This window comes from Gekko japonicus, unplaced genomic scaffold (assembly GCF_001447785.1).
Source record: "Gekko japonicus isolate JY-2015 unplaced genomic scaffold, Gekko_japonicus_V1.1 scaffold2257, whole genome shotgun sequence".
NCBI classification, from domain to species: Eukaryota; Metazoa; Chordata; class Lepidosauria; order Squamata; family Gekkonidae; genus Gekko; species Gekko japonicus.
Window position 1 is genome coordinate 210,236 of NW_015168723.1, and position 22,436 is coordinate 232,671.

General features: G+C 49.9%; 1 protein-coding gene and 1 non-coding gene across 2 annotated transcripts in view; both read right to left on the bottom strand.

Moving 5' to 3' along the window:
• ALG9 (ALG9, alpha-1,2-mannosyltransferase) overlaps nucleotides 1–22,436 on the bottom strand; it is a 45,862-nt gene that overhangs the window by 22,449 nt on the left and 977 nt on the right. The window contains exons 2-8 of the mRNA XM_015415587.1: nucleotides 21,125–21,263; nucleotides 19,924–20,058; nucleotides 17,885–17,955; nucleotides 14,965–15,053; nucleotides 12,381–12,516; nucleotides 10,226–10,313; nucleotides 3,593–3,698 (exon numbers count right to left, since the gene is read on the bottom strand). Of these exons, the coding sequence (XP_015271073.1) occupies nucleotides 3,593–3,698; nucleotides 10,226–10,313; nucleotides 12,381–12,516; nucleotides 14,965–15,053; nucleotides 17,885–17,955; nucleotides 19,924–20,058; nucleotides 21,125–21,263 (764 nt within the window). The remainder of the gene's footprint in view (nucleotides 1–3,592; nucleotides 3,699–10,225; nucleotides 10,314–12,380; nucleotides 12,517–14,964; nucleotides 15,054–17,884; nucleotides 17,956–19,923; nucleotides 20,059–21,124; nucleotides 21,264–22,436) is intronic.
• TRNAV-CAC lies at nucleotides 1,684–1,755 on the bottom strand. The gene has a single exon. It is a non-coding gene; the product is annotated as a tRNA-Val (tRNA).

Consider the following 22,436-nt stretch of genomic DNA (forward strand, 5'->3'; position numbering starts at 1 on the left):
GCGTGCAAAGAGAGGGGAGGCATTTAAATGCCTCCTGTCCCGTCCCTAAGGTGGGCAAGCCAGGATGGGCCGGGGAAAGAGTGGGGAGGCATTTAAATGCCTCCTCATGACTTCTCTGTGGAGTCGCGCCACTGCTTCCATTATATTCTATGGCCCCAGCAGCGGCGCAACTCTAGAAAAAAAGGCGTGCGGGGGCAGGGCTGCCGGGGCGGTGCTCCAGCGCGCTCCGACCCCAAATGACCCCTGTGTTTATCTAATTCCCTCTTGAAGCCGTCCATGCTTGTAGCCGCTGCCACCTCCCGTGGCAGTGAATTCCATGTGTTCATCACTCTTTGGGTGAAGAAGGACTTCCTTTTATCCGTTCTAACCCGACTGCTCAGCCATTTCATGGAGTGCCCACGAGTTCTTGTATGGTAAGAAAGGGAGAAAAGTACTTCTTCCTCTATCCCATGCATAATCTTATAAACCTCGATCATGTCATGTGTTCTTCATGTGTTCACATGTTCCATTTCCTCTGCTGCCACTCTGCATTTGGAGTTCTGGCCCCACTGGCGGACCTCCTGATGGCCCCTGGGTTTTGCCCAGTGTGTGACACAGAGTGTTGGACTGGATGGGCCGCTGGCCTGATCCGACATGGCTTCTCTTATGTTTTGCTTCTGCCACCTGAACCCAGAATACTGGGCTCTCAGTCCCTGAGCCCCTCTCCATCTAATTCATTTCACGCAACTTCCCAGGTTTTCGTGTAGAAGCCAGCCCAATTTCTTCCCACGTGCAGGACCAAGCACACTGGCACACAGGGAGGGCCGAAACAAACAGTCTACAGCAAGCTACGGGTGAGTCAGACATCAGGCCGACATGCAAGTCCTGAGAGTCAGCCACCCCAAGAAAAGCCGTTCTATGGAAAATGCCTCATGCTTTTGTCCAGGCCTTCAGTGGCGAAGCTGTCTCCTGGTACGTGACAAAAACCAAAACTCCATCTTCGGCAATGCATCCACCATCACCTTTTTAACTCCTTGCCAAAGAAAGCCAAGTTCGGCACGCAGAATTTAGCGACAGACATGAAGCTGCTTTATACTGAATCAGACCCCTTGGTCCATCTAGGCCTCGGCCACACGGGCAGGAAAATGCGGGGGGGAGGCGTGGCTGTTTGCCCCGGAGCAAACTAATGCGCGACTGCGCAATCAGGCGTAGGGTTGAGGTCCCGTCAAGCTCCCGTGGTTAGGGGGGAGGTGCCGATCACACGACCCGGCAAAGAAGCGGCAAACGGGGTTCTTGGGGGGTTTTTTAACTGAAATGTGCGCATGCTCCGTTGGGTGCTTGTGCGCATCCGTGGAGACTTGGGGGGAAAAAACCTTTTTGAGAGGGGACATGGGCGGGCGCCGGAACTACCACTGGAAACGCGATCAGGCGCCCGCCCTTGCCCCGCGGTTTCCGGAAACTAGTACCTCCGAGGTACTAGTTTTTTACCCCGCATCTTCGGCGGGAAGCCTCGGGTGCGCCATGGGAGCTCTACGCTTCCCAGATGTGGCGGTGAGATCGTGCCCGGAAAATCCGCCTATCTTCCGTCTCTCTAGCGTGCCTAATGCTCCGTGTGACCGGGGCCCTAGTTCCGTATTGCCTACTCTGGCAGCTGCTCTCCAGGGCTGAAGTCTCTCACATCACTTAACACTTGGTCCTTTTAACTGGAGGCGCCCGGGATTGAACCTGGGACCTTCTGCAGGTGAAGCAGAGGCTCTGCCACTGAGCCACGCCCCCGCCCCACAATCACACACAGTTTGCCCGATACATCAAAAACAATCAATTTTTTCCAACCAATCCAGTACTTTCCTGCAAAGTGATAAGCAGGCTGAAAAGGGGGAAACTCCTTGGTGTGCCAGATTCCGCACCTAAGCAGGCTGCACGCACCCAGCCAGCTCCAAAGCGAGGAGCGGGGGATCCTGTCCCAGCGCGCCCGTCCTTGAATCATCCTCTCAAGTGGGCATCAGCGTCAGAACACACACTCTGGGCACAGCGTTCGATGCCTTTCCAGGCGAGATGGCATTCAAGCAGCTCCTTCATTAGCAGGGAGCTGTTATATAAGCACCATTCTGAATGTTTTCGGCGTTTCGCTGGTCCCTGGAGGACAGCGTGGAGCCGGCTCAGGCTCACACGCGAGATGGGGAAAAGGTCAGGCTGATTACGCTGATGAGCGCAAAGCAGCTCCTGGGTCTTACTGCCACGTATTCGAGACTCACTGTATGGGGGCGAAGGACACCCAGAAGGACAAGCAGCCAGCTGCTCTCATGCGCTCAGGACGCCAAAGGCTGTGCACCACTTGCAAGCAACTGCCTTCCGCACAGGGTGTCTGGCAGCATCTCGACTGGAGGCTGCACAGAGCATAGAAAAAACGCAGGAGCAAAACTGGGCTAGACGGAACAGCGGTCTGACCCGACATAAAGCAGAGGAACAATCCAGGCAGCAAAGGTTCTTGACTCAAACAGCAAGCGAACAAAGCCATGGGGTGTCATGGGCATGGATGAGGGAGAGCTGACAGAGCTGCAAAAAGGAACCGCAGCTGGCCCCTCTGAAGCAGCAGAGAAGGATAGCTGGCAGTTGCCTGTAACAGCATTCTTCACACCTGGCCCAGATAAGGGGGAAGAACTGCAAGCTGAAAGCCCTCCTGACTCACCCCCACGTGTGACTCGTTTAAGGGAGCGACTGCAGCAAAACTTAGCAACCAGGCGATGAGAGGCCAGGCTACAGGGAAGACGCTCGGCTAGCCCAGAGTTCTACCAGGAGCCAGGGCGATCGTGCAGCTGGCTAATTGGTAACAGCATTTAACTCCACACTCTGGGCAGTACTCTTTGTGGAAGCAACAAGTCAGATTCATGCTACTAGTATCCACTCCAGCTCGACTTTTGCACCTAGACCTTCGGACCCCCTGGCTTTGGACTTGGCTCTGTGTTCCTGGCTCCTGACCCCAGCTTAGCTTTTGGAACTATGCTTCTGGTTAGTGTTTTTGGATTTGGCTCTGTGTTTCTGGCTCCTGACCCCGGCTTGGCTTTGGACTTTGCACTGTCTTCTTGGCTCCTGACCTTGGTCTGTTCTGGACTCCCTTTGACTGGCACCCCAGCCTTTGACACCCTCCTTTCACAAGTCCCCTACAACAGTTTTTGAGGGGGCACCAGATGTGCATCCAGGGCACACCCCACCACCGCAACCCATGCTCTCCCACAACCTGCACTACTCCATTCTTACTATATAGATCAGAACAGCATGGCAGAAATATACTCTGAGCCTACAGAAGGGGCGTCTTTTCCTAGCATGTTTCTGCCTTAGTACAGAGGTACAAAACGGACAGCGTGTTTGGATGCCCTCTGGCCCCGAGGCCTAAGCCGGTTGTTTTGGCCAGCAGATGAAGTCACACAAAATCCAAGGGGTCTCCATGCAAGACTGCTGGGGTGCAACTAAGGCTAACAGGACACAGCCACTGGCAGGGGCTAAATCCACTGGGCCAGCCAAGAGCGTGAGCCAGTCTCAAAGCACAACTGACCTCGGCAGCCCCCTCCCCGCCCTCCGCAAAGCACCTCCGATGGTCAGCAGGAACACTCACCATAAAGATCCGGTCCGTGTGGCGTGAAGACGTTATACAAAACAATATTGAGAGGCGTGATCACCAGCTTCCCGTAGTGATAACTGTCGACCACCACCAGGGGTACCTTCAACAAGCAATACACAGTTTGTAAGTTCTCTCACACTTTGCGCAATCTCACAAACTAAGAGCGGCATTTGAATTCTGTCTATAAAGCCAAAGAGGCACACTGATTGGGACATACTGTGAGTGTAAAGTGCCATCAAGTCACAACCGACTTATGGCCACCCCTGCAAGGGGCTTCCAAGGCAAGGGAGGAGCAGAGGCAGTTCGCCATGGCCTTCCTCTGCAGAGCCTTCCTTGGCGGTCATCCAAGTACTGACCCTGCTTAGCTTCCAACTTATGGCCACCCCAGCCAGGGGCTTCCAAGGCAAGGGAGGAGCAGAGGCAGTTCGCCATGGCCTTCCTCTGCAGAGCCTTCCTTGGCGGTCATCCAAGTACTGACCCTGCTTAGCTTCCAACTTATGGCCACCCCAGCCAGGGGCTTCCAAGGCAAGGGAGGAGCAGAGGCAGTTCGCCATGGCCTTCCTCTGCAGAGCCTTCCTTGGCGGTCATCCAAGTACTGACCCTGCTTAGCTTCCAACTTATGGCCACCCCAGCCAGGGGCTTCCAAGGCAAGGGAGGAGCAGAGGCAGTTCGCCATGGCCTTCCTCTGCAGAGCCTTCCTTGGCGGTCATCCAAGTACTGACCCTGCTTAGCTTCCAACTTATGGCCACCCCAGCCAGGGGCTTCCAAGGCAAGGGAGGAGCAGAGGCAGTTCGCCATGGCCTTCCTCTGCAGAGCCTTCCTTGGCGGTCATCCAAGTACTGACCCTGCTTAGCTTCCAACTTATGGCCACCCCAGCCAGGGGCTTCCAAGGCAAGGGAGGAGCAGAGGCAGTTCGCCATGGCCTTCCTCTGCAGAGCCTTCCTTGGCGGTCATCCAAGTACTGACCCTGCTTAGCTTCCAACTTATGGCCACCCCAGCCAGGGGCTTCCAAGGCAAGGGAGGAGCAGAGGCAGTTCGCCATGGCCTTCCTCTGCAGAGCCTTCCTTGGCGGTCATCCAAGTACTGACCCTGCTTAGCTTCCAACTTATGGCCACCCCAGCCAGGGGCTTCCAAGGCAAGGGAGGAGCAGAGGCAGTTCGCCATGGCCTTCCTCTGCAGAGCCTTCCTTGGCGGTCATCCAAGTACTGACCCTGCTTAGCTTCCAACTTATGGCCACCCCAGCCAGGGGCTTCCAAGGCAAGGGAGGAGCAGAGGCAGTTCGCCATGGCCTTCCTCTGCAGAGCCTTCCTTGGCGGTCATCCAAGTACTGACCCTGCTTAGCTTCCAACTTATGGCCACCCCAGCCAGGGGCTTCCAAGGCAAGGGAGGAGCAGAGGCAGTTCGCCATGGCCTTCCTCTGCAGAGCCTTCCTTGGCGGTCATCCAAGTACTGACCCTGCTTAGCTTCCAACTTATGGCCACCCCAGCCAGGGGCTTCCAAGGCAAGGGAGGAGCAGAGGCAGTTCGCCATGGCCTTCCTCTGCAGAGCCTTCCTTGGCGGTCATCCAAGTACTGACCCTGCTTAGCTTTCTGAGATCTGATGAGATCGGGCTGTACCAGGCCTCCTTCCTTCCCCAGAACATATTACAAAATTACAACTGACGCTGAACATGGGACTGCTGTCAAACCCCACATCCCCGAGGCAGGTTAACTCCCTTTACCCTGTAATATGCAGTTATTCTATTCACAGCATTTATTAGTCGCCTTTCTACCTTGTGGCACTCAAGGAAAGGTTAAAGCGCTTGGGGCTCTTTAGCTTGGAGAAACAACGGCTGAGGGGTGACATGATCGAGGTTTATAAGATCATGCATGGGACAGAGCAGGTAGAGAAAGAAGTACTTTTATCCCTTTCTTACAAGACAAGAACTCGTGGGTACTCAGTGAAATGGCTGAGCAGTCAGGTTAGAACGGATAAAAGGAAGTCCTTCTTCGCCCAAAGAGTGATTAACATATGAAATTCAGTGCCACAGGAGGTGGCGGCGGCTACAAGCATGGATGGCTTCAAGAGGGAATTACATAAGCATATAGAGCAGAAGTCCCTCAGTGGCTCTTAGCCACAAGGTATAGATAGGAACTCTCAGTCTGGGGCAAGGGATGCTCTGTCTTCTTGGTGTTTGGGGAGAGGGGGGCAATAGTATGAGGGCTCCTAGTGTCCTGGCCCCACTGCTGGACCTCCTGATGGCACCTGGTATTTTTGGCCACTGCGTGACAGAGTGTTGGACTGGATGGGCCATTGGCCTGACCCAGCATTGGCTTCTCTTATGTTCTTAAGGCAGTTTACAATACAAATAAAACAGCTGTAAAACACATAAAAGGCAACAGTTTAAGGTCTCAATTGGGACTGCCAATAAATAATAACTAAGTTAGTCAAATGCTGTCCTAAACAGATCAGCCTTCAACTTTTCACTGAACCTCATGGTGTGTGCTCATCCCAGTGTGTGTTTTCCTGCCACCATCCACACTGTTATCTGCCCCTGGCAGGGAGGTTCGGGGTGGAAACACGCAATGAGACCACACCCTGGCTTGGGATGAGCGATGGCCCACAGGACAGGGCAGAAGTGGAGCACGTGGCACGGGGATTTCACTTTGGGTGGCAGCCCTCGGCTGGCATAATACCAAGTTCTGCTTTTACATTTGATTAGAACCCGAGAGCCCCGCAGGACTGGGCTAGCTAGTCCAACATTCACTCTCAGACCCTCTTTTGGGGCTCCTGTCGTTGATCACGACGCCTGGGTGACGACCACTGTTCCCTCTAAGCTGAGTTAGTGTGAGCTAGCTCACAGTTTTTTAGCTTTCAGCTCACACATTTTTGTCTTCACTCAGGAAGGGATGGCTCCAGAGCAAACTAATTTATGCAGTAGCCAAATCGTTCGCTCACAACTTTAATGCCAGGAGCTCACAAAGTAGAATTTTTGCTCAGAAGACTCCACAGCTTAGAGGGAATATTGGTGACGACCCAGTTGGCGGCAGAAAACACACCCAACCAGCTGCTTTGGGGTTTCTTCAGAGCTCCCTTCATGCCTTGCTTCACCGTCTCACTTCCTCCGGACTCCTCCTCTTCCTCCACCTACTTTCTCTGCTTCTCATTCGGCACCATCCTTCCCGCCCCCTTGCCTTTGAGGTCCCTGCCCCCCTTTGCTCCTCTGTTCCTCTAGGATCATTCACCCTTTGGGCCTGCATGAAGCTTGAATCCCATACGAAGTGACAACTTTCCCTTCCCTCACAGAATCTGGACCTGTCAGGAGCTGGGGGCCTGGAGGCCATGCACTCCCTGTAGTCTCCCCCAGTTTGTGAGGCTTTCTGCTCCTGTGGGCCCCTCCTAGCTTATTGTTATTAGCTTCATAGAGAACCTTTCCCCTCTGAGGGAGGAGGGCGTAGCCCTGCCCAGAGTTTTAGGGAAGTCAGGATGCAGGACTGGCCTTTGTAGTGTTGGAGGGGAACGGCAACCTGTCCTGAATCGGGGGTCAGAGCACCAGACACCTCCCGCCTCGGACCCTGGGTGCACTTTCCCAGACCTGGCAAGCAAAGCGGCAGCTGCCATCGGGGAAGGTAGGTGCCCCCGTGCTGGGGAGGCATGGGCAGGCCAGCCTGCTGTAGAAAAGCAAAGCAAAGTGCAGATGTATTAGGGAGCTCGTATTGGTTTGTCTCTGCTTGATCAACAGAACCCTATTAGAATGCTGGCTGTCTTGTACTTTTTGACCTTTTCTATTCCAAAGGGGCTGCGGTGGCTCAAGTGGTTAAGACGCTGAACTGCAGACCAGAAGGCGGGTAGTTCAGCAGTTTGAGACCCGAGTGCCACATGACGGAGTGAGCTCCCGTCTCTGGTCCCAGCTCCTGCCAACCTAGCCGTTTGAAAGAAATTGCAAGTAGATAAATAGGTACCGCTTCGGTGGGAAGGGAACAGCGTTCCGTGTGCCTCGGCGTCTAGTGATGCTGGCCACATGACCATGGAGAAGTCTTTGGACAGCGCTGGCTCTTTGGCTTGGAAACGGAGATGAGCACCGCAACCCTAGAGTCAGATTCAACTGGCTTTCGAGCAAGGGAAACTTTTACCTTTACTATTCCAAATGGAATCTGTTAATAAAAGTTTTCCAGACCTCACTGTGGGGGGTTTCTGTACCCCTCAGGCTTGGCAGCTGAGCCAGGATGCTTTCTCTTGTAATAAAAAGGGGGTCTGACATGGGGGGAGGGAAGGGCGTAACCTGGGCACCCCCCTTCAGTAAAGCAACTCCCCCCCAAAAAAAATTTCAACATTGGTGGCAGCGGCAAACGCCACTTACCCATTGGTTAATCTGGGGGGGGGGGGGGGAAACGGAGCAGAAAAATGGGGGGAAGGGGCCCTGGGGCCAATTCCCCCCACTCCAGGCACCCCTATTTATGTGAGAGGAGCCCAAGGATTCCAACAGCCATGCTTCCTAAAAAGCCAGAAAGTTACAAACAAGTCCATAGTGACAAAGACCTGATTTACATATGCAGGAAAATGAGGTGGACACACAGGTGGGATCTGCACCAAGGCTCCCTCTAAGCTGTGGAGTCTTGTGAGCAAAAATTCTACTTTGTGAGCTCCTGGCATTAAAGTTGTGAGCGAGAGATTTGGCCGCTGCATAAATTAGTTTGCTCCGGGGCCATCCTTCCTGAGCTAAGACAAAAATGTGTGAGCCAGAGGCTAAAAAACTGCGAGCTAGCTCACACTCACTCAGCTTACAGGGAAAACTGGTCTGCACCGAGGACCTTCTTGGTCGTGGCCCCAAAGCTCTGGAACTCTCTCCCCGTGAACGGCCCTGTCTGCACCGAGGACCTTCTTGGTTGTGAGCCCCAAAGCTCTGGAACTCTCTCCCCGTGAAGAGTCATCTGTCTCCGTCTGCTGCTGTCTTGGCCAGCAGATGACGACTCTTTCGTTTCATCTGGCATTCCCGCAATGATCCCTCCTTCCTAACCGATGTTTTAATTGCTGTTCTTTGTGTGTATTTTATCTGTTTTTGAACTACTTTAATGATGTGTGTTTGGGTGCTTTGATTTTAATAGTTTTAAAATGTGGTTTTTATCAAGTGTGCTATAAATCGTTAGCCACCTTGGTGGGCCTTGTACAGGCAGAAAGGCGGGATACAGATTTTGTTAATAAACATCAAACCGTAGGTGGAAGATTCCATTTTAGAATGTTCACATTTAAAAAAAAACAAACACAAAAACCTTCCCTACAAATAGAATACAAACACAGCAAGGAAAGTGCAAAGGTAAAAACTGGAATTCACCCCCCGAAAAGTCTGCCGTAGTGGCGATCATTCTGCCACCTCAGTGCCCTAAATGGGTCAACCAGGCAAGAAGCTTCACTGGAACAAGCGGAAAACAGGCAATTGGGGGGGTTAAACAGAACCCAGACGCTTTTAAAACTCCAGTTCAGTTCACAGAATCATGGAATCATAGAATGTTACGTTGGAAGGGACCTTGCAGGTCATCTAGTCCAACCCCCTTCACTCTGCAGGAGCACAGCCGAAAGAGCCCTACAACATACCCAAAAGATGGTCGTCCTATTTTGTTAATAAACATCAAACCGTAGGTAGATTCCATTTTAGAATGTTCACATATTTTTTAAAAAACCCAAAAACCTTCCCTACAAATAGAATACGAACGCAGCAAGGAAAGTGCAAAGGTAAAAACTGGAATTCACCCCCCGAAAAGTCTGCCGTAGTGGCGATCATTCTGCCACCTCAGTGCCCTAAATGGGTCAACCAGGCAAGAAGCTTCACTGGAACAAGCGGAAAACAGGCAATTGGGGGGGTTAAACAGAACCCAGACGCTTTTAAAACTCCAGTTCAGTTCACAGAATCATGGAATCATAGAATGTTACGTTGGAAGGGACCTTGCAGGTCATCTAGTCCAACCCCCTTCACTCTGCAGGAGCACAGCCGAAAGAGCCCTACAACATACCCAAAAGATGGTCGTCCTGCCTCTGCTTGAAAACGTCCAGCAAAGGAGCATCCACCACCTCCCGAGGCAGTCTGTTCCACTGCTCAACCACTCTGACAGTTAGGAAGTTCCTCCTGATATTTAACCAGTGATGACTCCCTTGTAATTTCCACCTATTCGATCTAGTCTTGCAATCCGGAGCAAGAGAGAATAGATCTGCTCCATCTTCTACATGACAGCCCTTCAAATACTTGAAGACTGCAATCATGTCCCCTCTAAGCCTTCTCTTTCCGAGGCTAAACAACAGACCCGACTCCTTCAGCCTTTCCTCGTAAGACTTGGATCTAAACCCTCTTGTTGCTGACTGGTGAAGAAGGGAACCCTTTCCTACTTCTGAATTGTCTTGTTCACGTGGACACCCATTCCCCAAGCACTCCTGCCCCTACCTAGAAAGCAGCATTGAGAAACGCTGGCACATCTTCCCTAGCTTCCACAAGCACAAACTTACTTGCGCGGAATGCTTTCCTTTACCCAAGGAGTGTGCGAACGTTACGATGGAAGAAAGAGTCTCTCCTGACAGAAATATTTGATGTGAAAGATGTGGAAGACAGAGATGCCCCCACTCCGCCCTCCTCGGCCACAACCAGTTGTGGGAACTCACCAGGAATACCACCAATGCCACAAGAGACCACTTCAGGAAGCTCCGCCATCTTCTCTTGAGTATCAGGAAGTCAAAGGCGATTGGAAGCCTGGCGAGCAAAACAACAAAGTGATGCTTTAATGGGAGGACAGTTTCAGAGGGTGGGCATGTTGGTCTCCAGTAGAATAGCTAGATTCATGTCCCGCAGAAGAACCTTAGATACCAACTAGATTTTCAGAGTATAAGCTTTCGAGAGTCTGATGGTATCTGAGGAAGGGGGCTTTGACTCTTGAAAGAAGAAGAGGAGATTGGATTTATACCCTAGCCCAGTGATGGCGAACCTTTTAGAGACCGAGTGCCCAATCTGCGACCCAAAACCCACTTATTTATCGCAAAGTGCCAACACGGCAATTTAACCTGAATACTAAGGTTTTACTTTAGAAAAAGCAACTCATACATTAACTTAAGATGATCCAAACAAAGTAAGGAAAGCAATCCCAAATGCTTTCATTTACTTTAAATTATTTGGCAGAGAATTCGACACTTTAATTATTGTCTGGGCTTGGCTGGGGCAATGGCACACGTGCCCACAGAGAAGGCTCTGAGTGCCACCTCTGGCACCCGTACCATAGGTTCGCCACCACTGCTCTAGCCCTTCACTACCCGAAGGAGTCTCAGAGCGGCTTACAACCGCTTTCCCTTCCCCTCCCCACAACAGACACCCTGTGAGGTAGGTGAGGCTGAGAGAGCTCTCTCGAGGACTGCCCTTGAGAGAACAGCTCTGAAAGAACTTGTGAGTGACCCAAGGTCACACCAGCAGCTGCAAGTGGAGGAGTGGGGAATCAAACCCGGTTCTCCCTGATGAGAGTCTGTGCTCCTAACCACTACACCAAACTGGTTCTCTTATACCCCAAAAGCTTATACCCCCAAAATCTCGCTGGTCTCTAAGGTGCTACTGGACTCAAACAAACAAACAAGTACAAATACAACACCTCTATTGACATAAAAGTGTTACTGGACTCAAATCTAGCTGTCTAGGGGAGGAAGCGCCACAGAGATGCTTTATGGGACAACAGTCTCCCATCCCCAACTAAAGGAAACCCCTCGTTGTGGGAGAATAGTTGGGTAAGAGGTTCCAGCTGTTCCTTCGGCACCCTGTCTGTTTTTTTGGGGAAATACTACTACTGCTTAAAATCTGCATCGCACTACATTGCAGCCTTTTAAGACAGACTCTGAACTGGCAATCCTCGAAAGTTCTCTTTCAGAATCATGCAAATCATGGGATGCATTTGAAAAATTCTAGTTGAAGTAGTGCATAACTCTGCTAGCTACAGTCTCAGCATGGGGAAGCTCCCTTTCATCTCAAAGACAGCGCCCACCAAGGCTCCCTCTAAGCTGTGGAGTCCTGTGAGCAAAAATTCTACTTTGTGAGCTACTGGCATTAAAACTGTGAGTGAGCGATTTGGCTACTGCATAAATTAGTGTGCTCTGGAACTGTCCTTCCCGAGCTAAGAAAAAAATGTGTGAACCGGAGGCTAAAAAACTGAGCTAGCTCACGCTAACTCAGCTTAGAGGGAACACTGTGCCCCCCCCCTCCGGCACTTTCCTCTACAACCATGAAGGTTAGAAACATATTTGCTAAAAGATTCCTAAAAACTGACCCAGCCTCACAGCATCTGCAAAGAATTCAAACCACGATCCAAAGTACAAAATCCAAGCCCATCCAAAGGCAAACAACTACACAGCCACATCCCATGCGCATCTAGGCACAGCCTCGTGCAGGTGCTTGATTGACAAAACTTAGATCCCCAATCAATGCTCCCTCTAAGCTGTGGAGTCTTGTGAGCAAAAATTCTACTTTGTCAGCTCCTGGCATTAAAGTTGTGAGCGAGCGATTTGGCCACTGCATAAACTAGTTTGCTCTGGAGCCATCCTTCCTAAGCGAAGACAAAAATGTGTGAGCCGGAGGCTAAAAAACTGTGAGCTACCTCACACTAACTCAGCTTAGAGGGAACACTGTCCCCAATCAGTGTGCAAGAATTGAACTAATAAACCTGGGACGGACACGGGTGCCTTTCCACCTGCCTAGCTAGCCTTCCCGTGCCCAGTCAAAGCAACCAGGCCTGGAACACCTCCAGATACGCGCGTGCACTCCCGCCCCGCCGCCGTTGCTTACCCAAGTGCCGCACTGAAGGGCCAGCCGACGACGGCCCCAGCAGCCACTCCCATCACCGCCAGAGAGACCTTATCCATGTACCACCCAGTCATTGCTACTACTGTGCTGTACATGCAGAAGCTGCTGGGGAGAAAAGCTGCAAAGCAGAAGGAGTAAAAGGGTCAGGATCCGGGAGAAAGAAGAAAGCATTCATTTCACACAAGCTCACAGGCCACTCGGGGCAAAGTCAAGCATCCTCGGGAGGCCATCTTGGAGAACAGCACAGCACCGAGGGAAAGGGCTGTTTGGCGTTGCACGAGAACCAGCGTGAACCCTGAAAACCTACAGATTGGCAATGGTGTCTCAGAAGCAGCCCAATGAAGACTGGAGATCCTGTCCAGAGGTCCAAAAAACGAAGAGCAGAGGTCCATCAGTGGCTATTAGTCACAAGGAATAGATAGGAACTCTGAGGCAGGTGATGCTCTGTATTCTTGGTGCTTGGGGGGGGGACAACAGTGGGAGGGCTTCTAGTGTCCTGGCCCCACTGCTGGACCTCCTGATGGCCCCTGGTAATTTTGGGCCACTGTGTGACACAGAGTGTTGGACTGGATGGGCCATTGGCCTGATCCAACATTGGCTTCTCTTATGTTCTTATAAGAGGGAATTGGATAAGCATATGGAGCAGAGGTCCATCAGTGGCCCTTAGCCACAAGGTATAGATCGGAACTCTTGGACTGGGGCAAGGGATGCTCTGTATTCTTGGTACTTGGGGGGGACAACAGTGGGAGGGCTTCTACTGTCCTGGCCCCACTGCTGGAGTTCCTGATGGCACCTGCTATTTTTGGCCACTGTGTGACAGAGTGTTGGACTAGATGGGCCATTGGCCTGATCCAGCATTGGCTTCTCTTATGTTCTTATGTCCCTTGAAGATGATTTAGCTGAACAGGACTTGTGTTAGATCTTCCAGGATATAAGGCAGAGGTTAGGCAGAGAAATAACAATGGAAGGGTAACATGACAGAGGTTTAAAAAATTATGCATGAGATAGAGAAGGCAGAGAAAGAAGTACTTTTCTCCCTTTCGCACAAGACAAGAACTCCTGGGCACTCAATGAAATTAATGAGCAGGGGGCTTAGAACAAATAAAAGTACTTCTTCACCCAAAGAGTAACTAATACGTGGAATTCACTGCCGCAGGAAGTGGTGGTGGTGGCTACAAGCACAGCTTCAAGAGGGGACTGGATAAACATATGGAGCAGAGGTCCACAAGTGGCTATTAGCCACAAGGTATAGAGGGAACACTATGTTTGGGGCAGTGAAGCTCTGTATTCTTGGTGCTTGGGGGCAACAGTTGGAGGGCTTCGGGAGTTCTGGCCCCGCTGGTGGACCTCCTGATGGCACCTTGTTTTTGGCCACTGTGTGACACAGTGTTGGAACTGATGGGTTGTTGCCCTGACCCAACATGGCTTCTCTTATGTTCTTATGAACATATTGCCTCTAAAACAAGACCTGTGCAAATTTATTGCCCTCTCTCCCGCAAACAGTATGAATCATTCTGGTAAGCAATCCGAAAGACTTCTGTGTTTCAGCCATGCCAAAGCTATATCTAGAAACATCTCCTATGCCCCGGCATGTCTCTCTGCAGAATCAAGCCCCACTGGAAGAGGCTAGCAGGCAAGTATAAAACTCAGTGGTTTTTCCAGGATCTTGACATTTCAGTATTTATATTTGCCAGAGTTTCTGGCCCTCACTATTGTGAAGAAAAGCTTGAAATATCACGTGCTGTGTTAGCTGAGTCTTGGAAGCCATATACAGGGAACAGAATGCCTGTTAAACAGAGAGCATCACCTTTCTTCTCACACAACGTCCTGCTTTTTCCACACAGACCACCTTTACTGGCCCCTCCTCCTCCTCCTCCTCCACTGCCACAGTCCAACTCCCCTGTGCTTAAGGGATTGGAGCACCCTTCCTATGAGGAAAGGCTGAGGAGTTTGTGACTTTTGGTTTTGAAAAGACACAACAAAGGGGGGGGGGGTGCACACACCCGACAAAGGTTTATAAAATCTTCACGGGGTGGAGAGAGTGGACACAGAGAACGTTTTCTCCCTCTTCCAAAATTCTAGAATTTGTGGGCATCCGGTGAACTTGATGGGTAGCAGATTCAGGATGGGCAAAAGGAAATGCCTCTTTACAGAGAGAGTGATTAAAACATGGAATTTACTGCCGGAGGATGTAGTGATGGCCACAGGCGTCGGTGGCTTTAAAAGGGGATAGGACGGATTCATGGAGGAGAGGTCCATCAGGGGCTACTAGCCACGGTGACTAAAGGGAACCTCCACATGCAGAGGCAGTAAATCTTCAAATACCAGTGCAAGGAGGCAAAATCAGGGGAAGGCCTCGGCCCCTCTGCCCTGTTGCTGGACCTTCAGATGGACTAGTTGGCCACTGCGTGAGACAGGATGGTGACCTAGATGGACCTTCACTGGTCTGACCCAGCAGGGCTCTTTTGATGAACCAAATCAAAGCAAATCCTGCCAAAAATCTCCATCATCAAATGTCCAAGATCAGATTAGTCCCAGCCCTCCACCTGCTCCCTTCTTAGCTTACCGGCTGCTGAGCTGAACATCCCAGTACTGAGGACCAAGAAAGCCAGCATTAGGCGGCTCACGTGCAGCCCAAATTTCTTGCACACCGTCCTGAGGAAGCAGAGAGAAGAGCATAAGGGAGCACCAGCACACGGAGGAATCAACACTCAATGCAGCTGATACGCAGTAGATGGCCAGTACAGAAGATGATGAGATAACATGGAAAGAAGAGGATAGAGAGGCGTGACTGTTCGGGCTGAGGGAACTGTGGGCTCACAAATGCTGGTTCTTGGGGGAAGGAGGGCTGTTGCCATTGCTTGTAAAGGGTTTTGTTTTATGTTTGATAACACGGGAATTGTTCTCTGTCTAGTTTTAATAAGCGAGTTATGTTAACTGAGATGATGATTAGGTGAACTCCTCATGCTGGAATGTGTTAAAGAGTAACAATATTTTCTATAAGCAATGTGTAACCTCCAACCTTGGGTTCTTAGTAGATTTTCTTTTCTGTTTCCCATAGTTTGTAGTGTTCCCTTCCTTTTTTCTTGGTAGTTTTGTAGTTTATTTAGAAATGCAAATTAAAAAAATCCCCTTCGGGGGACGAAAAAAACACAAAAAACATTCAATGCAGCTGGGAACTCACAGCACTGCAGATGTTACTGAACTAGATGAGCCAGTGGCCTGATTCAGGATCGGGTACCTAAAGAGACTGTGGCTCAGACAGAGCAGCTGCTTGGCAGGCAGAAGGTTCCAGGCTTGGTCCCTGGCATCTGCAGGCTAAAAGTGGTGGTCTTCAACCTTCCCAAATTTGGGGCCCATCTTTAACTCCCATCCAGCAACATGGGAACCCACTGAGTTGCAAGCACATGACAGGAAGTAACATGACATCACAGGGCAGGAACTGAAGGACCCACGACTGTGCTGGAAAGGAATCCTTACATGGGAACATATGATGGTGCCTTATGCCAAATCAGCCCACTGGTCCATTAAGGTCAAGTACTGCCTACTCAGACGGGCAGAAGCTCTCCAGGGTCTCAAGCAGACATTTTTCACATCACCTACTATCTGATCTTTTTAACTGGAGATGTTGGGGATCGAACCTGGGACCTTCTGCATGCCAAGCAGAGGCTCTACCACTGAGCCACAGCCCCCTACGCTCCTTCTTCACCCAAAGAGTTATGAACATGTGGAATTCATTGCGCAGGAAGTGGTGACGGCTACAAGCATAGACGGCTTCAAGAGGAGACTGGATAAACATATGGAGCAGAGGTCCATGAGTGGCTATTGGCTACAAGGTATAGGTGGAATTATGTCTGGGGCATTATTCTTGGTGCTTGGGGGGCAACAGGGGGAGGGCTTCTGGAGTTCTGGCCCTGCTGGTGGACCTCCTGATGGCACCTGGGTTTTGGCCATAGTGTGACACAGAGTGTTGGACTGGACGGGCCACTGGCCTTATCCAGCATGGCTTCTCTTATGTTCTTTTTTATTTTACTACATTTACAGTCTGCCTCTCTCACTGAGACTCAAGCATGCAAGTCAATGCAATCAATAGGATGAGACATCTGAGGAGCAAATGCTTATGGATCTATTATTTTGGTTTCTAACCAAACCAGGGCTTCAAGGTAACGTTATAAAAGAAAACACATATACAGCAAAAGCATTCGACATGGGGAGTCATGTGCTATGGCACACAACTGAAAAACATTCTCGCAGTGATGTCCATCAGCAGCCGCGCTATTTACACCAAAAGCTACACAGAGGAAGCATCTCCTGTACTCACTTATAGAAGTAAAGTTCACAAACACAACTCAGGAAGGCCAAGAGGCAGCGGACAAAGTAGAAGATGAGGACCTGGGGAAAACAGAAGGCTTTTAGGAAGAGCCAGACCCAGCTGCTTCAGCCCACCGGTGAGACATCATAAAGCTGGAACAATCGCAGGACAAACAAACAAAAAATAAGGATTCGAATCCAGTAGCACCTTAAAGACCATCCTTTTCAAGCTTTGACTCTTGAAAGCTGAATACCCTGGAAATCTTGTTGGTCTTTGAGGTGCTACTGGACTTCGATCTGGCTTTTCTACTGCAGACCAACACGGCATCCCACCAGAAAAAAACATGAATGAGCATAAAGTAAGGAGGCCTCGCTTCAAAAAGGATGTGGGCAGAATGGAGCGGGTGCAGAGGGGACCGAAGAGGATGATTGAGGGGCCTGGGGACCAAGAAGCCCTGTGAGGAAAGGCTGAGGGACTTGGGAATGTTCAGTCTGGAGAAGAGGCGGTTGGGGGGGGGGGACAGGATGGCTCACTTGAAGTACCTGAAGGGCTGTCACTTCGAGGAGGGCAGGGAGCTTATTCTGTTACATTGTAACTTTTATGATATGGCGAGACAGATGTTAATTTTTCCATTGCTGTCCAAATTTAAACCCTTGGCTGTCCAGTTGAAATTTGCGGAATTAAGGATTTTAAAATTTTTGCTGGAAGACCGGAGAGAGAGCTGTGGCAAAATTTTGCTTCCAGGCCCTTAAAAAAAAGGAAGCTTGTACCTTAGATAGTGAGTTGATGACAAATTAGCGTTTTTTGGTGCATTTTAATGACAATTGTATTGCTCTCATATCCATTTTAATGTTTTTTATATATCTACTTGATTTTATGTATTTATTGTGTATTTTATTCTTCTTCTTGGAAATGTTATATAGTGGCTGGTCACTTGACCGTATTAATAAACTTGAATAAACTTGAACTTGATTATTACGGTTTCTAACCAAACCAGGGCTTCAAGGTAACGTTATAAAAGAAAACACATATACAGCAAAACCATTCGCCTGTCCGTACACACCCAAGTCACGTGCTATGGCACGCAACTGAAAAACATTCTCGCAATGATGTCCATCAGCAGCCGCGCTATTCACACCAAAAGCTACACAGAGGAAGCATCTCCTGTACTCACTTATAGAAGTAAAGTTCACAAACACAACTCAGGAAGGCCAAGAGGCAGCGGACAAAGTAGAAGATGAGGACCTGGGGAAAACAGAAGGCTTTTAGGAAGAGCCAGACCCAGCTGCTTCAGCCCACCGGTGAGACATCATAAAGCTGGAACAATCGCAGGACAAACAAACAAAAAATAAGGATTCGAATCCAGTAGCACCTTAAAGACCAACCTTTTCAAGCTTTGACTCTTGAAAGCTGAATACCCTGGAAATCTTGTTGGTCTTTGAGGTACTACTGGAAGGACCAGTACTACTGCAGACCAATACGGCATCCCAATAGAAAAAAACATGAATGAGCATAAAGGAGGCCTCGCTTCAAAAAGGATGTGGGCAGAATGGAGTGGGTGCAGAGGGGAGCGAAGAGGATGATTGAGGGGCCTGGGGACCAAGAAGCCCTGTGAGGAAAGGCTGAGGGACTTGGGAATGTTCAGTCTGGAGAAGAGGCGGTTGGGGGGGGGGGACAGGATGGCTCACTTGAAGTACCTGAAGGGCTGTCACTTCGAGGAGGGCAGGGAGCTGTAACTGTTGGCCACAAAGGAGAGGACTCACCAATAATGGGTTTAAATTACGGGCGGGAAGGTACCAGCTGGATCTTAGGGAAAACTTTTTGACAGTCAGAGTTGTGCCACAGTGGAATCGGCTGCCTGGGGAGGTGGTGAGTTCCCCCTCCCTGACAGTTTTTAAGCAGCGCCTGGACAAACACTCGTCAGGGATGCTCATCTAGGCTGATCCTGCACTGAGCAGGGGGTTGGACTAGATGGCCTGTAGGGCCCCTTCCAACTCTGTGATCCAATGATTCTATAACTTACGGCTGCTTGTAATTACATACGGTTTGGAAAAGTGTCACCATGAGCATTACCTTACCCAGTGGGCAAACTGGTTTTAGTTTCATATGCACCATCACCACAAGTCTGCAGATATGGTGTGATTACACCCATGGAGCAGAAAGAAAACCACAATGCTGAGAGTCTCCTGTTGCCATTGTAGTTGACGTGTTGTGATGGAACAGAATGTGGACGAGGAGTCCCAGTGGCGGTAAACAAACAAGCGAAGAAGAGTACGACTGGAACCACCCCGAGGTTGTTATGGTTTTCAAGTCTCATGTGTTACTAAGCCAGTCATGAATGTCGGGGGCCGAGTCAGACTGAGGATCAGCCACTACGGGACTCAAAAACACCAGCTAAAAAAAACACAGTTGGCCAAACTCCCTCTTGCAAAATATGGAGCAGAGGTCCATCAGTGGCTATTGTATTCTTGGTGCTTGGGGGTGGGGGCAACAGGGGGAGGGCTTCTAGTGTCCTGGCCCCACTGGTGGACCTCCTGGTGGCACCTGGTATTTTTGGCCACTGGATGGGCCATTGGCCTGATCCAACACTGGCTTCTCTTACGTTCTCATAAGAAGGAATTAGGTAAGCATAAGGAGCAGAAGTCCATCAGTGGCTGTTAGCCACAAGGTATAGATAGGAACTCTGAGGCAGGTCATGCTCTGTATTCTTGGTGCTTGGGGGGGGGACAACAGTGGGAGGGCTTCTAGTGTCCTGGCCCCACTGCTGGACCTCCTGATGGCCCCTGGTGTTTTTGGCCACTGTGTGACTCAGTGTTGGACTGGATGGGCCATTGGCCTGATCCAACACTGGCTTCTCTTATGTTCTTATAAGAGGGAACTGGATAAGCATATGGAGCAGACGTCCATCAGTGGTTATTAGCCACAAGGTATAGACAGGAACTCTGGGACAAGTTATGTTCTGTATTCTTGGTGCTTGGGGGTAAGGGGCAACAGTGGGAGGCGTTCTAGTGTCTCCTGGCCCCACTGCTGGACCTCCTGATGGCCCCTGGTCTTTCTGGCCCCTGTGTGACTCAGAGTGTTGGACTGGAGGGGCCACTGGCCTGATCCAGCATTGGCTTCTCTCGTGTTCTTATGTTCTTAAATAAGCTGTTCCTTCTGTGTATCGCAGGAGAGAAAAATCCCAAGCAGGAGAGTTCTAGGGATGCACGTTACCTTGTTTGTCTGCAGAACTCTGGCATGGAACAGGGCAGGCAAGGCGTGGAGCCACAGGTAAGCGTAGGAGCGGATGGCGTAGGCGGGAGAGTATTCCCACGTCTGGAAGCCTTTACCGTAGACGAGGTAGTGTGTCTAGAAGAATCCGGGGCAGACACAAGTCAGAAGGTAGAAAGCTTTAGCTTGGGTGTCCCCAACTTTTTTGAGCCTGTGGGCACCTTGGGAATTTTGACACAGCATGGTAGGCGCTGCCACAAAATGTCTGCTGCAGGAGGTGGAGCCAGACATACAACGGATGCTGCAGCTGACCTTCACTCACACTCACACAGTAGAAAATCCTTGTGCTGTGGTGGCAGCGGCTGTCAAAGCAACGTTTCTAAAAATCTACACAACCAATCAAATCTCCAATAGTCTATCAGAAGCCTTGCTAGGCAAAAGCCCCACCTAGCCCTGCTCAGTTTCTAAAAACATTTGGTGGGTGCCATGAAAGGTGTGGGCAGGTGCCATGGCACCCACGGGCACCAAGCTAGGGCACCCTGCTTTGGTTTAATCCAGGGGTGCCAAACATGCAACCCAGGGGCCAGTTCAGGCCCCCAAAGGGCTTCTCTCAGGCCCACAGTGGAACTGGCTGTCTTCTGCTGCTTCTTCCAGTTCTGCTGCGTCATCGTAGGTTTCCAGCTTACAGATACACACCTGAACAGCATACTCAGGATTGCAACAGCACGGACATTTTGATGCAGTCATTCAGAGCAAGAGGTGTCAGTTATCAGACACTGTTAAATAAACAAAATATTGCAAGAGTGCTAATGTTTTAAGCATGTTTTTATTTTAAGTTTAAAAAAACCCTTTGTTTGTGTCCTTTATAAATTTTATATCTCCGCTATCTGGCATTACATTTTATGACACACATGGTTTGGCCCAACAAGGTCCCATTTATGTCAGATCCAGCCCTCATAACAAATGCGTTCGACACCCCTGGTTTAATCCATGCACACAGAGTTAAGCCTGGAATGCTACCATTTATGGGCCAAGTTTTGACCTAGATTTGCAAATGTCTTGGCAACAACCAAGGAAATAAGCATCTGCGACATGATGCTCATGTATCAGACTATTCCCAAGGCCATAATCTAAACTGGACTGAACATCTACCCATTCATAACCCGAACAGGACATTTTAAATCCAGGCAAGAAAGCCACTCACAGGTTCCCAGTAGTTATACGTCTCATCGCAGTCAGAGATGTTACTCAGCAGAGCTGCACAGAACCTGGCTGAGATCAGACACTTGAAAGCTGTAGATCCTTCGGGGGCCCAGACGTGTCCCGCTTTGCTCCCAGACACCCTGACCAAGAGTCAAAAGGCATGAGTGTTAGCCCAGTTACTGTATAAGGTGAATGCACAAAGAAGCTCAAGCAATCACTCCAGGTTTTAAATGGAGCGTTCCCAAACACTTGGACTTGCTCAGAAAGACTGGCATCTGCATTCTAAAACATTTTTACTCCCCTCCTTGGGACTCTCCTACGTATTTATATCGTGTTCACAGTATATTGATCCAAACAGTTTATTATTATTAGACAGCTACTAATTTCAGAATTGCCACTGCTACAGAAGTAACCAGTGAATGCTGTCCTGAGCCAGTTCTCATCAAAATGCCTGACCAGAACCAAACAAGGCGGAAACTTCACCTCCCTAGGCTGCTACTTTTCTAACTACCGTCTGCAGGGCTTCTTTGTGCAAAAGGAAAAATAGAAGCAAACCTAGCTGTTGGTTTAAGTGGTCTTCCCAGAGAGGTCAATTTGGTTCTCCTGGGGGGGGGGCTCACAAGCAATGTCAGATGTGTGGCACATGGAGAAGTGGCTTCACGGCCCTCTCCTCTGCACCATTTCCCCACCTGGAAACGATCAGGGGGGTCCTGTTTGTCCTACCTTTGTGACACAGTAAATGATGCAAAAATTACCTAGTAGGACCCCGGTTTCACCAAGTAGTACAGCCCACTATCCCTAATCATTCACAACCTTTTAACGGTCTATATTTGTAGTTTATATTCTGAATATACATATATAAGAACCAGCGTGGTGTATTATTATTATTATTATTATTATTATTATTATTATTATCTTAATTTCTATCCCCCCCTCCCCGCCAAGGCAGGATCAGGGCGGCTCGCATAAACACATGTATAATCATAAACTTAGTATAAATAATCCTCCTAAAATGTATTAGTAAAACATTGGAACAGAGTTAGTGAGCGAGAGCGAGATTATTTATAAAACGGCTTAGGCAACCGCATATTCCCGTGATGGTCACATTAGCTCAGTTCTCTAACTATTATGCGTCGGTAAGGTAAAGAGCTGCGGTGGCTCAAGTGGTTAAGACGCTGAACTGCAGGCTGTGGAAGGTCGGTAGTTCAGCAGTTCGGGTGCCGCAAGACGGAATGAGCTCCCGTCTCTAGTTCCAGCTCCTGCCAACCTAGCAGTTCGAAAGCAAGACATTGCAAGTAGATGAATAGGTACCA